Below are 16009 nucleotides of genomic sequence, written 5' to 3'. Positions count from 1 at the left end.
TTTTAAAAAATCTGATGCTGGACACCTTCTAAATCTGGATTTCGTGAGAATCACCCAATCACTTTCTTTAATAATGGATTTTTTACACACTGCAAAACTTTGAATAAACACTTACAACCAATACACAAAGATTAATTATAGATCGTGCATCATGTCTGAGCAAACTAAGTTTCTCAAAAGGTAACAACTTCTTTTTGTCTAATGGGTTTGTTGTAAAGTGGCTAGTGAATAAAGCCAAGCAATGTTTTGGGCCCTGTTACAATGTCAGGAGGAAGTAATGATGATTGGCTGACCAACAACAGCCGGTCGGGTTACTCCCGGACATTTTCAGGCAGGACACACATACGCAACCAAAACACAAACACACAACCAAAACACAAACAAACATCATCTAGAAAGACCGGAACAAATGAGATAAGACAGCTGAAAATAATGTAGACGTGTGCATGAATCTTATCAGGTTAAAATGGATTTTAATAATGACATTGATGAAGGCGAGTGTACAGTAGGCATGGATGGTTTGGTAAGATGGGGTGAGTGGGAGGACTCGGCGTGAGCAAGTGTGACTGTGTTCACCAATGAGACGAGTCCAGTGAGAGAGTCCCCAAAATCATGAGACGACCCAAACACCCTCATTTCCTGGGACTCGATTCAAAGTCCCACAGAATGCTCTGTGCTTCCTCTCTTGTGTCATTTACTCTCCCTTTCATTCGCTCAACCCCAAACAATCCCATTTTCTTACCCCCCCTCCAACCTTTCACCCACTTCCTCCCCCCTCCATCAAAGAACAGGAGGATAAAGGGTGATGTCATCACCCCTCGTCCTCCACCAAGGCCTGGATCAACTCCTTCCCACAGAGAGGCAAAATGCCCTCCCTCTCTTTCTCTCCCCAAATGCCACCAGAGCGAATGTTCCTTGCAGAAAACTTAACGCTTTAGATGCCAAAAGAAGATTGCTCTGATATATGACCATGATTGCAAGTGTGATATATAAATAAAATGTTAAGAAGGAGTGTCCTAAAAATCCTCATGTAAAACTTTTTTGGAGTTATGATGTGTTGTGTCCTTGCTAGCTCAAAACATTTTGCCTTGATGCAAACTGTTGTGAATCATTTTATAATTATATAAATATATAATATTTTGCAAAAAATGCCTTTGAAAGTGTTTGCATTAAAAATGTATGGGTGATTCTCACGAAACCATTGAAACACCACGGCACTAATGATTTTAGCTTTAAAATGTGTAATATATTAACATTAAAAAGCATCAGAATTAACACAATACTGTGTTCTACCTTGCACAATGTGTGATTTCAACATAAAAATTTATAATTGTAAATTTTATCTCATTTTCTGCTGAAATTCTCATTACCGCAATGTGTCCGGCTGTGTTTGAACATGCGTTATGTTGTAATTTAATCAAATGAACACAAAAATATTAAGAAAAAAAATAAATGGATGTTTTGCTAGACTACTTTAGATGACAGAAAAAATATTTACTGAATATTCATGTATAATAATAATGAAGAAAAATTAGGAAAATGATGTGTCCATGCCTGATGTTCTCATCCTTCGCAACACTTTTTGAGAACAGTTTAAGCACACTTACAGAATTTTAATAAAGTTTGATTTTGAGTGACCAAGCACATGGACCAGTTACTTCAAGATGGTTACCAGGTAAGATCATTTTTTTACAGTTAATTTGAAATATTGTCTTGTCAGAATGCTTACACAACATTTTGATTATCATTACCGCAACAGATGCTTATTAAATGTTAATTTAATTAATAGAAGCATAATACTTTGATTTTAAATGCATGTGCAGAATCTCCAAATTATGTTCTTTCAGGTTTGTCATGTCATTTTGAAAATATGTCAGTGTTGATGTTTTCTGACTCTTGCGGTAATGAGATTTTTTAGGACTAATTTTTAAAATTATGTTACAAAAAGTGTTAAATGATAAGTAAAAGTTTTAAAATTAATGTTCCCATTTACTCCAGACTTTGTTTTTCAATGTCTGGTGGGAAAAAAAGTAAATTTAAGCAATTTGTACATTTTCATGCTTGACATTTTTAAAACCAAGTTTTCGTGAGAATCACCCGTATATGTATACATTGTATCACACTATTCTGCAACCAGATTTTAAGGGACTTTTCAAACAGGGACATCCCTTTCCATACATCCATTTCAGTGCATCCCTCTCTCTGTCAAACACTGAAGACGAATAGATTTTGAAAATGATAATGATTACGTATCCCAGATGAGGGCAGACCCCCTTTCATTCATATGGACCTTTGTCAGAGGTAGACAGGCACTATTGTCTGTATCTGGCACTCACTTGGGAACTTATAGAGAACAAAGAAAGGAAAGAGGAACAGAAGCTATTACTCAAACCGGTGCTAAATGAACTAAAGCGTATTTCAAAAGAAAGGCTTACAGATTTACAACCTCCATCACTGAAGCAAACTCAAGCTCTCAGAAACCAAAACGGCAGATATCCACAGCCGACAGAGGAGAGAAGCCAGTGCATTACTTCTTGAAAGATTGAGGCTTTTATTGTGAATTATTAGGTGTTAACACTAAGTTTCATTAAAACATGCCTGCATATAATATTCAGGGTTCCCACGCCTTAGTTAACTTCAAATTCAAGGACCTTTCAAGGACTTTCCAGGTCCAATAACCTTAAATTCGAGGACTAAATGTGGGGACACATTTCAAGTGAGAGCAAGGTTATGTTACCTTTTAAGATACATTGTTACAATTCCCTTTTTGAGGGAACTCGCGCTGCGTCACTGCGGTGACACTTTGGGGACGCCTCCAGGGGTAAGTGCATCTGAATGTGTATATCAAATTCAACCAATGGTGAGGCTTAATGACAAAGATAGGGTGACGCGGGAGCCAGGAAGTATATCGCTATCTGAAATATTGCCAAAGACGGTGTCATGAGCAATCCAGTCCCCCCGAGCAATTCGGTCTCCCCTAGGACCCCGATTGGTATCTAGCACTAATGCCTGCTCAAAAATTTGTAAATTATTAACATACCTTAAGGAATATATATTTTTAATAGTAAAAGTGTAGTAATCATGGCTTATAATTATAATTTAAATGTGTGATTCAACTATGTAGTAATCATGTTTTGTATAAGTAATTAATGAGTAAGTAATTGTATAAGTAGACAGTCAAAAGTGGAAATGGTACAGTATAATAATCTAAATAATAAAATGACACAAACAATGTGTACATCTCCCACCTATAGCCTCATTTATATACTACTATATGAAACATATCATTTAAAAGACATCAATTGTAATTTTAACAACGTTCTAACTACATAAATCATAACGCGATTGTGTAGGAATTGTAATAAGGCGCTAAGACAACTACCCATGAGGAGTTTTTTCAGCCAATGGAGTCGCGCGGGGTCCTAGGGGAGACCGAATTGCTCACGACAACGGCATTACAGGGACGCAGGAAATATGACAAGGTAGAGGCAGCGTCTCGTTCCCTTCTCAGAAAACAACAGTTACATACATAACCCGAGATGTTTTCATGTGTCAAACACAACTATGCAAAAAACATTTTGGTATGAATCAACATTCGCATACAGAAGATATAAGCATTTAAAGCGAACAGTTTAACACGTGTGCTTAAAAATAATTAATGGAAATAATATGAATTTTTTTCCCAGAAAACTTCTTGCATAAAATAGATTCAAGCACTTTCAATCACCTGTATCTATGTATGTACATTTTTAAAAACTTCCCAGCGCCTTGAATTTTTTCCCAAGATTTACAAACTTTCAAGGATTTCAAGGACCTGTGGGAACCCTGAATATTTGATTATGACTTTTCGATCCCAACACTCTTGTTGTCTAACATTTGTATAAAGTTTACTAAACCCTTTAACTGACCATTGGCCCAGTCAACTAATTTTCATCATAGCTCTTTTTAAAATAAACTAATTTTGTGTCCATTCATTTATTTGGATTAACTTGACCTTTATTCACCTATGTACCAGAGACTTGTATTTTATGACTTTTCCTTGGGAAGCAAACCCTGAACACCGGGTCTGTGTACCTTCAAATTATCTGTTTATTCGTTTTGGTCTTCTGGTGAACTTAAACGTGCTTCGATAATGAAAAGCTTTATTTTGAGTTTTGGTTTCATTGTTTATTTATTTGATGCATTAAAGTGCACTGATACAATGTGTTCACATGGTTTATGGTTAAAAAACACATTATTTTCCACATATCGTACATTTTTGTAGCTCCAGATGCCTCAAACGCTTTGATTTTGTACAAAGCTCATCGATTTGAAAGTGCTGTGTCCCTGATTGGCCAGCTTATCTGTACGTTGTGATTGGTGTGAATACCTCTGACGTCAGCAGGGAATGTGACGCTCCTTATCATGTTTGAAAGATTTGCTCACAATGCAATGCTAACAGGAGTTAACTTACAGGCTGTGAGTCAAAGCGGGAGGAATTATGATAATGTCGGTCTTGTCTACATCACCAATCCCAGGAAGTAAACTGTTTCCTACAACCCGTGTGTTTGTTGTAGTCCAAGAAAAGAGATTTACGTTGGAGACGATAACTCAAGTCATTGTTTACTTTGGGGTTTGTAGGTTTTGCATATCATTAACATGTACTCATACACACTAAGGAAATGTAAAATCCTTAATCGTACAATAGGTGCTCTTTAAAACAAATTGTGACACAAATAAATCAAAAATAGCTCTGAGATTAGTTTATCGTTCGTGTTTACGAGTATAGTGGAATATCCCAGAAAGCTTTGTGTTTAAAACACGTCTAATAGCAACACAGCCCAGATGTGTAGGCCAAAACAGGGCAAATATGGGCTGTCAGTGAAATTTTAGTAGACGTCTAACCGTAGCCCAAAAATAATGCAATAAATGAAAGCAAGCACCTTGGATCCACTGTTGACTTTGCTTATATGATGGAATATTATGCATCTTGCAAATTATTTTGGCAAGAACGACATGTAACCAAATTCAAATGATTTTTCCTAGAAGTGTGTTACTGATAGCAGGACTATATCAGGACTATAGTTAACCTACACGGTACACTGTGAGATGATACCCATTGCTTGCTGGGATGTTATAAATGAACAGTTTATTTGTGGTTCCGTTTTGAAGGAGAAAATAAATAAACAAATTATCTGAAGACACACGGACCAAACTGTTGTGAGATACAGGTAAGTATTAGGACTGTGCAATATTGAATGAAAGCATGCGGTAGCATGCTAAATATTGCGATGTGCAAGATGCGATACAATGTTGCACCGCAAAAAAGACTTTCTTACTTAGTATTTTTGTCTTGTTTTTGGTAGAAATATCTAAAAGTTGTATTTTCTTGATGAGCAAAACGACCTTAGAAAATAATTTGTATATTTTTTGTCAAAAAACAAGACTTAAAACAAGCAAAAATATCTGCCAATGGGGTGAGACTTTTTCTTCTTGAATTAAGTGTTTAAGAAAAAGGGAAAAAAATTCAAGATTTTTTTTCTTACCCCATTGGCAGATTTTTGTAAAATTTACTTAAATTATAACTAGATTTTTTCTTAGGTAATTTTGCTGATCAAGAATATATTTTTAAGATATATTTCTACTGAAAACAAGACAAAAATACTAAGTAAGAAAGTCAATTTTTTGAAGTGTATTTTTCTAAAATCAGCCAAACATAAAGCCAACATATGTTTTTATATTTCTGGAAAACAAAAGCATTCACAACTTCTGAAAGTGAACTAGAAATGTAACGATTAACAGTTTAATTGTTAACCACTATAAAAATGTCCAGCAGATAGTATTACCACATCATTTTTTAAATTACCGCCTAACTGTGCCAGTGTCACAACTTGAAAACCCCTGTCCAGCAACAACCAATATAAGCAATAACGTGATGACAAATGTGTTCGTGATGACAGTGCTTCACTGAATAAGAATTTAAATCCAAACATTTTCACATTTAGGGAAATCTAGTTATACTGACACATCCATCTTTTCTATTAATTTTTCTATTAAATGATGTGATCTGATGGGTGTTCAGCTCCTTTCTACTTGCTGTTAGCGCAAGTGTCATGCAGTTTAAAGTAAACCCGATTTCTCACAACATGCAGACAGATGACTTGCAGATTCGTCCTGTTTTTTATGAAATCTGATTTACTCACTTGTGTTTAATTTAAACTAGATAAGCATTTACCCCAATGTGCCATAATTTATGTTAAATGTTATTTATTTGATGTTTATGCGAACAAAAGGGCACTTACATGTAAAATCAATTTACAATTCGGTTTGCATCGATCAACATCAAAATGTTCATACTGTTTCATCTCTAAAGTGAACAGTCATGTTTTACTGATGCAAAAAAACAAATCAGACACTTTAACAATGTAAACAAACAAACAAACAAATATTAATAAAATATCACCGCTCTCATGCACAGTTGGGCACGCACATCCCAACTAACATCCGCATGCCACATACTATATTATACGCATGAACCTAAAACTTTGACCATATGTTACTTTTTGAAGAATTAAAATTAAATCATGTATTGCAAACCAGTGTGTGATATGCATGCAACAATATGAACATTTGCGATAATTTTACTATATTGCAACGCATTTATGTACACTGTAAAAATGTATTGTTCTACTTCAATTTTTATGTTTAATCAACTTGAATTTACAATTCATTTCAACTTTCTTGACTAGTGAGGAGTTGCTATAAACTATAAGTTGAAATAACTAATTCTAATTCAACCTTATTTTTATAATTTATAGCTAGGGCTGCATGATTTGGGTAATTTTTCCCATTGCGGTTACTGATGCTAATATTGCGATGTGCGGTTGCGATTATAATAAATGGTATCATGAGTCAACTTGATGGGTTTTAAGGAAAATCCACACACAGTTTAGTGATAATGCTAAAATGTGTATATGTAAAACTAGAAATGTTTTCGTATTGCCACGTGATGTAGCAACTGCTCAGTGTCAGTAATCCTAAATCCGAAATACTCCCATACAACAGACGTAGAGGTTTTTTTACAGCTACCAGATCACTGTCAACCTCCTCTGCATCCATCTTCGCTCTGGTATAAGTGACGACGCACACACAAGTGACGACGCACCTCACACACGTGCATGCCACACGTTTTTTTTTTTTCGTTTTTCTTTCTTTTTTAAACAGCAAGGAAAATCATCAAACTGTTATCAGAAAGTTTGTGTTAACAAGTCCACACATTTATTTATTTAATATAATTGCAACATTTTGCTGTCATATATTCGCACAGGCTGACATCGCGATTGCGATGCGATTAATTGTGCAGCACTATTTATAGCAAATGTCAGGAAAGTTGAAATGAATTGTAAATTCAAGTTAATTAACTCTTTCCCTGCCAATGACGAGTTTTTCCGGCAATCTGTATTTCGGCTATTATCCACCAGGTGGCACTCTTACCCAACTTATAAAGCCTGAAAAAGTTGTGAAAAAAAGAATATTTTCTGGAAGGCATTAAACCTTTGTGAAAATCATAAAAAATGCTTGCGCTGACAAGCAACTTTTTTAAAAACGTAAAACTAAGTGCAATAAAGAATTTGTTACAGTGTAATAAACAGAATAACCACAACAGAGTGAGGTGGGTTCACACATTGCAGTAATGATTCCTTATTTTTATCCAAAGCTGTAAATTGTCTAAAAAAAAGGGCGTCTTAACATGATGAGAGACAACATAACTGTTATAGTTGCACTGCCAGGATGGTGTTGCTTCCTGCATGAAACAGTTCAACCAGATTCTTGTTTGTTTATGAGGTTATACAACAGCACTCGTTATAAGTGTCATAAAACATCATAGGCAAGAGACACAGTGAAGTCTGAGTGCTTTTAAGTAGCCTTGCAAGTGAGTCATTTCAAGGCCCATTGTGGCCTTTCACCTGTGACATCTTGAGTGCTGGTTGTAAAGGCCATTAAAAACACTTCAGATTGCAGAGCGATGATGAGAGAGACAATTTTTGTCTGCTGGATGTGAAAATGGGTGAAAAAATCATAGTGAGTTGCATTGAAAAGATGTGGCATCTTTTGACTTGGGCCATTAAGCAATTATCCAGAACACCCTGACACTGGCAACAGGCTGGGAAGAGCAGACTCACTCAATGTATTTATTAATTTAGACTAGAGTAGATCTACACATCCAGTCTCACATCAATAAACAACCGATAGCCCTAAATTGACTCTGTCTGTCAGTATATATACAACTAATAGTAGGTTTTTCAAAACAAAAAAATGGATCTACCCAGATATGTCCAAACCTCTTAAAATGCCTACAAGACATGCAGCATTAAGGGAAAAACAACAGCCACACTGTTAGACTAAAGCCATTCAGCATCCACAATAAGCTACCAATTCCCAATTGTGTAAAGTGAAACCTCAGGAATTAAGTGACAGAATGAAGCGACTGTTTGTTGTGTGGTGTGTAAAATGCATTAAATCACAAATTAAAGATCTGTCTTAAAAAAAAGAGATTTTGATTGTTCTTCTGAGACAATGCAAGCCTATCATAAAGATCTGCATTTACATGGATCCACAAAGACCGCAAGAGCATTAAGCCATTTTGTCTAGAAAGACCAAAGACGATGATAATCCAGATAATTAACTCACCACCATGTCATCTAAAATGCTCACGTCTTTCTTTGTTCAGTCGAGAAGAAATTATGTTTTTTGAGGAGAAAATTCCAGGATTTTTCTCATTTTAATGGACTTTAATGGACCCCAACACTTATTAGTTTTAATGCAGTTTGAAATTGCAGTTTCAAAAGACTCTAAACCAGTGTTTCTCAAACTTTTTCAGCCCAAGGACCACTTTATCTTCCAATTTTTTTCTGAGGACCACCTAACAGAATCCCACTCTAACACGCCCCCAAAAAACTACAAAATATGAAGGATAAGCTAAATTTAAGTTTAATATGCAACTGTTTTTAGTCAAAAACAATTTTTTTAAAGACAAATGCAATGCTATGTTCAGAAATTATTATATGAATTTTATTTCATTTGAACAAGTAAATGTGAAATGAGTTACAGCTTAATATGAACAAAAAAACTGCACATGTGAAAAAAACTGCAATTAAACATATTATAACAGCCTAGGTCCCACTTAATGTCATTCCAAAGAGCCATTAGTTTAAAACTGAGGTGGTGGGTATATGAAGTCTATGGTTGTAACTATTGTAACAATAAAATGCTGAAAAAAATGTTCCCCTTAATGTCCAAAATCACTGAAATTACAGGGATTTTACACATGAAACAAAAACTAGTACATTACAAAACTAATAGATTTGTGGATTTTAGCTGCTTTCAGTTGACACTTGATCCTTCTTTTGACTCCTCTTTGGTTTAGCCACCGATCCATTTTTACGTTATTAAAACAGAAAGACAAGAACTGATCTCACAGTTTTGCAAGTGCATTAAAAATCTATTCAAATCAGTGACGAATGACGATTGTATAAACACTTGCCTAGTTTAGGTCATATTTTGGAGGACCACTGCAAACAATCCCAAACGAGGCATAAGGGTCTTATCTAGCGTAACGATTGTCATTTTTGACAGGAAAAAAAATGCACTTTTAAACCACAACTTCTCGTCTTCCTCCGGTCCTGTGACGCGCCAGCGCGACCTCACGTATTACATCATCATGTCAAGAGGTCACAGAGGAAGCATGCAAAACGCACATGTGGTTGAATGTGTTCGAACAGCCACACCCGACCGCCTTCTCTCCGCCCATTTATCTAATCTGAGGTACTGAACACAAGTTTTACGTCTTTTTTTGACTTCTGGCGTGAACATTCGGTGAACAGCGCTATTTTTAGCCTTTCATTGATAAAACTAAAGTGGCTGATCTCCGTAGTTTCATTTGGAAAGTGTGTGAAAGTTGCGCGATCTTATTTCTTCAATTGCGCTGAAAATTCAGAGAAAGCTCTTACATACACATGTACAAAACTCTGTCCAGCAAGTTTACTTGCTAAACAAGCAGTGGACTCCGACATAATATTAGTTTACGTCCATATAAACTCATAATTACTCCCGCTCGCGTTTGAATGACAGCAGAGAGACTCGCCCACCGTCTCACAGACCACCCCCTCATAGTATTCAGCACAGAAGCGGTCGAAAGTGGACAAAAGAGACGGATTTAAATACCAGGTGTAAACGTAATGTGTCTCTCTCGTCCACTTGTGATCCGATCGATGAAAACACATCTTAATACCAAGTGTAAACAGCCCCTTAGAGTCTTGAAACTGCATTGAAACTGCAATTTTAAACTGCATTAAAACGGTTACATGTTGGGGTCCATTTAAGTCTATTAAACTGAGAAAAAGTCCTGGAATGTTTTCCTCAAAAAACATAATTTCTTCTTGACTGAACAAAGAAAGACATCAACATGTTGGATGACATGGTGGTGAGTAAATTATCTGGATTTATTTTTTAAGAAAATTGACTAACCTTTAATAAACTCTGTATCCTGAGCAGCACAAACACAGTCCTGTAGGCTGCCATTGTTGTTATGGTTACACTTGCGCATGCCTATACTGAATTATTACACGGCGCTTTAAAATGCTTGATTCCGATTGGCCAGTCGTGATTTTTGCGATAACAACCTGCTGTCTATACATTATCCCTTCCTGAAGACATGCTCACGAGTCACATCATCACTGCTGTCACAGATTTACATTCATGTAGTTTACACGGAGAGGACAAGGATTTGTTAATAAAAACTTTGAAAACTGTACTTTTCAAACACTCCTCTCCTTATCACCTCAAACTATTATTTTGCCTAAAAGTTTGCATTTTCAGAACTAGCTCTGGGGTCCTGAAAATGCAAACTTTTAGGCAAAATAATATTTTGAGATGATACGGAGAGGAGCAAAGACACTTTAGGTAGATAATATGATGATGAGGTCCAGTGAATTAGTCACTGAATGAGAGAAAAATATAGTTAATAAATGAGAAAGAGGACGAATGAGAAAATGCCTTGATCTTTTCTGGCTGTGATTCCCAAATGAAGCATGAAGAACACAGAATGGTTTGGAGAAAAGGAATTGGGGAGGGAAAGAGATCAAGAAATAGGGTAAATTAACTGTCTGAGAGCCTGATTCAACCCTATTTCTAAAATGTCAAATTGGCAGGTACAGACTGGGTTATAAAGTGTTTACATTGACAAATATGTAGCAATATTTTACTTCCACTATTGTGAAATATTATAAATGTATCCTGAATGAATATCTGAATCATGAGTCATCCATCCTACAGTTGCATTGAGGCAATCTGTCAACCAGACCCAAAGTATGAATCACTTTTAATCTTCCCTATCAAACTTTCTACAATGCAAACTGTTTGTGTGAATATGGCAAACCAGTAAAACCTTATTTAGCATGACTAGACATGCCATCAGAGAAGTGTTGTTTTGGTTTACTACTTGTCAGAAAAAACAGGACCTTCTTCCTAAACTTTTTTGCTGGCAACATTGGATACATTCATTCATTGATTTATTAACATAAACACATTGATTCAGTAAGTGTAAATTATTTATAAAACCAAATTATATATATATATATATATATATATATATATATATATATATATATATGAAATCAGTTTATTCACTAAATGTTACGCAAGACAACAATATTTCAATTACCCTAACGTTTAATTCCCTTATTAAAAAAATCTAAATTATACCAAAGCCAAACAAAAAGCATATCCAAAAAAAAAAAAAAATGATACTACACCTCTAAACTAACTACATTTTTGTTTAGTCACTGATGTTTACACAGATGTCCTGGCAGGGTTACCACCACACGTGTAGTTCATCACATTAATTCTGCACGTGTTCAAAACCTGGAAAGTGTCCAATAGGCTATTTTGTTAAACAATGCATGTATTGATTTATAATTTAATTTCTGGAAAAGAGCGCTTGTGCAGTTTTTTATTCAATATAAACAGCATGGCATTATATCGCGCGTTTATATTGCGGTTTAAAGTGTCTGCATAAATGGTGCAAGATTCGCTTTAACAATTTAGCACGGATTTTAATGATAAAATAAGACTTTAACAACGTCTTACAAGTTTATAGATTGCATGATTAACTCACTTAAGTCGCGCGATAAAACGTGGCTACACTTTACAAAATACGTCCACGTGCCACGCGTTAAAGCCCAACTATAAACGACACGCGCATAGTTTTTCATTATATATGAGCATCTTATTAAAAACAGTGTTAAAACGGATATACACAACGTTGTATCATAGAGGTCAGCGAGTGAGTGAAGGAATGAATGAGTTTGAAGTTTTCCCAGAAACTACGTTTCTTTTCTTCACATTTTGTACCAGTTTCCGAAATGTTGTGCACTTGGTTTGTGCAAGTTTTAGGAAATTGCTCTTACCTGTATTATCCCGATCACCCGTCCTCCAAAAGTGTATCCGTCCTCCTCAGACTGTGCAACTAAACACAAAATCCCCCTCGGACCCCAGTACTAATGTGTTTGCCCCCATTCACACAAAACACCGCCCTCATCCGTCTAACGTCACCTGCCCCAAGCCAAACTGAAGGGTGTTTGAGGGATTCCCAGCAGCACCCATCCCTAAACGTGATTCATTGCCGTAAATCATTACAAACGTCATCTTATAGACATATTTTGTGTAAATTATGTGTGTCGTCATAACTCATATCATTAACAGGACACCTTAGCCACATCTTTTGAAAAGTGTCATCCTTAAAGAAATTGGAAAATTACTTAAAAAAAGTAATTGTTCAGGTGATAGCCCTTCTCTTTTTTTTAATGTGTTATATTTTGTTTTCTTGTTTATGTGGTTACAATGTATGTTTGCTATTCTTTATGTACATTCTTTGCATTACATTTACATTACATTATTCTGTACTTTGCATGCAACCCCTTTGTAAGACTGTATGAATGAATTTGGATAATTTTTTTTACAAATTTGCCAGTTGCTACATCTTTATTTCATGACCGTTTTTTTCCATTGCATTAAAAGGGCCGGTGATCTGAATCTTTTCTAATGAAGTATTAATGACACTTGAAAATTCTGTCAATTGTTCCTTCAGTAAAGTTTTATTTCATTGATCCCATTGGATATTATGTAATCATTGCATTTAAATTGTAATAATGTCTTGCTGTTGGACAGATAAAGGACATTTCAGGGATAGTAAAAAGTAATGAAAGTAATGCAATTTTAACCTGTTTCCTACAGGCCAGGGACATTTTGTCCATGTCTAAATCTCCTGATAGGAACTGTTTTAAAACATTTTATTTTGTGTTCCTTAAAGAATCCACAGTAACATTTTATTACATACACATTAGTTAATGCATTAACTTTACTGCTGAAATTGACATGACTTAAGATTAATACATGTAGGGGGCGGTTTCCCGGACAGAGATTAGCTTAAAGGGGCAATAAGTAGGATTTACCCCCATCTAGTGGTGAAATTGTATTTTGCATTCAAACGAACAGTGCTCTCTAGCGCCTCCTCTTTACAAATGCGTGTTGCAACTACAGTAGCAACTAGTCTAATCCCTGTCCGGGAAACCGCCCCATAGAAGTACTGTTCACAGTTCATGTTGTAGGGCTGTAACGATTAATCGTGCAAATGCACGTTTTCTCAATGAATGAATTGTAATGAATTATGGTGAAATCCCGGCACATCCAAAAGCCAGGGGGCGCTCTCGTGCAGAAACACTCTTTGTGCCACAGAAGAAGTAGCATTACAAACGCTATTCCAGGAAATGTCTACAGGAATATTTATATCGCTGTTCTTCAAATTATTTCAGGTATTTTCATGATAATAAGGAATATTATGAATGATTTTGTTTAACGAGTGTTGCTTTTTTAAATGCACGTTATAAACGACTCATAATGATTTTAGATTGATAAGGACTTCCTACTGACCAAATGCCGTAGTACACACACAAGCTGTGCATGAAACACACAATCGCACCCTTGAGATTCAGAATCGATTTCAGACAGGCATTTTTAATGGGACACACAATTAATCGTTACATCCCTATCATGTTGGCTAATGCTTTAAAGGTGCAGTGTGTAGATTTTAGCGGCATCTAGCAGTGAGATTGTGAATTGCAACCAATGGCTCAGTCCACCATTCACCGAAACGCATAGAGAAGCTTTGGTATCCGCTAAAGGACAAACATGTTGTTGTACAGTAGTGATAAAACGCGCTCTGTACAGTAATTTGTCCGTTTAGGGCTACTGTAGAAACATGGCGTCACAAAATGGCGACTTCCATGTAAGGGGACCCGCAGTGTATGTAGATAAAAATGGCTCATTCCAAGGTAATAAACACATAACAGTTCATTAGGTAAGGTCTTTGATAATGTAGTTCATATAATATAATGTAAATTATATTGTATTTCTGTCAAGAGATCCGTCAAAACGTTACACACTGCACCTTTAACTAATGTTAACAAATATAACCTTACTGTAAGTGTTACCAAATGCCTATTAGCCTTGTGTACTTTAGGACTGCTCCAAATAATTTTTTTGACTACTGTACACAAAACATTATACCATATGTATATGTTTTAGTGGTACATATATCTAATTTATGTAATTTCAGAATTAATTATGAATTCAAGGAACTGTATAGTGTTTTCTTGGTGATGTATAATAAATAGAGTCCAATATATCACACAGTTTACATTGTCCATATATCACCGTGTCATAAATCAAAAGTCTATGTCCCAATCTGAATCATCTATTGGTGCTGCATCGGTTCGGCTTTCTGCTGAAGAAGCTGATCCTCCATGATTTGAAACCTGCAAAAATACTACATATAAGAACACATAACTAAATAAATACATTATGGGAAAGGTGATAATGTATTGGTATGAAATGTAATCACATGATATCAGTTTTCCATGTGCAACTTGCAAACAAATAAATAAATAAATAAAGCTCTTTTCACATAAGAGATTACGGAAATACATTGATGATTTGTCCTGGGATTTGTCTTTCGTTCATTCCCCCTGCAGTGATTTGATTTTGGAATATAGGTGGTTTAAATGGTAACGGCAATGTTTTGCTACAGTTTCCGGGTTGAACGACATGTTTCCTGGAAACGGTGTGCACCGATGTGCAACAGGGTTTGAGATCCGTTTTGTTTGGTGGGTGTGTCAGAACTGCAGTTCAATCAGCAGCAACATGTTAATAAACCACGCGGTACTAAAGAGACAATCGCTCAATGGGTTCAAGTTGTAATGTTGTCTTTCATTCTGGACGGCAAGGGCAGTGACTGTAACATCAACGATATTTTACAGTATTAAACGCGTATTTATAACGATTTCATCAGGCTCCAGAAACATTTTAAAAACAACAAAAAGCATGGCCTCTCAGCTATCGTAATTGCAGCTATTGCATCATCACAACAGGGTGTTCAATGCAACGCTGTTTCTGTTTAATAAATGTTGTGCAACGTTTTGTCAGGGCTGAACGCAGCTCAGGGTCTTAAAGCTCGTAGGACTGCACAAATGCGCAGTTTTCAAATGCAACGCTTTAATTCTGTTTACAAACTTAAAGACGTAAAATAAAATTTTAATCTATTTAGATTGATGGATGTAGACTGTACTACATGTTTTTTGCGTATTTCAGATTTTTGTTAATTTCAGTTAACAAACATTCAATATGTTTACATGCACAACATTTTGTCAATCCGACTGAATTTAAACTGATTGCAGGTTACGACAGCACAGCCCACATGCACCCCAAACATTGCAATCTGACAAAAAAAGGTTTGTTTACATGTACATTCTCCGCAAGCACACAGCCAGGGTTGCAAGATTCGCGTATCAAAACCATCCCAATGGACATTCAAAACTAGCCCAAAAACATCCAAAACTAGCCCAAAAGCATCAATGAACAAAATCATTTCACCTATAACCCACAGAAAATACTTGTGGAAACAGTTTAAAAGTAT

General features: G+C 35.8%; 2 protein-coding genes across 4 annotated transcripts in view; both read right to left on the bottom strand.

Moving 5' to 3' along the window:
• The window catches only part of acsl2 (acyl-CoA synthetase long chain family member 2), a 39168-nt gene extending 26562 nt beyond the window's left edge, over nt 1-12606 (bottom strand). Inside the window, exon 1 of the mRNA XM_073867521.1 lies at nt 12447-12606. The gene's annotated coding sequence lies outside the window, so the exon portion shown is untranslated. The remainder of the gene's footprint in view (nt 1-12446) is intronic.
• A 499-nt stretch (nt 12607-13105) lies between these two features.
• prkg1l (protein kinase cGMP-dependent 1, like) overlaps nt 13106-16009 on the bottom strand; it is a 40252-nt gene continuing 37348 nt past the window's right edge. For 2 of the 3 annotated variants that reach the window (XM_073867515.1, XM_073867516.1), the window contains exon 20: nt 13106-14852. In XM_073867515.1, coding sequence (XP_073723616.1) covers nt 14763-14852 — 90 coding nt within the window. In that variant the 3' untranslated portion in view covers nt 13106-14762. Of the gene's footprint in view, nt 14864-16009 lie in introns of all 3 variants that reach the window. The other variant, XM_073867517.1, reaches the window with a different exon arrangement.

Source organism: Misgurnus anguillicaudatus, chromosome 5 (genome assembly GCF_027580225.2).
Source record: "Misgurnus anguillicaudatus chromosome 5, ASM2758022v2, whole genome shotgun sequence".
Lineage (NCBI taxonomy): Eukaryota > Metazoa > Chordata > Actinopteri > Cypriniformes > Cobitidae > Misgurnus > Misgurnus anguillicaudatus.
The sequence above is the reverse complement of the archived record's forward strand: the minus strand, read 5'-3'. Positions and strand labels throughout refer to the sequence as shown.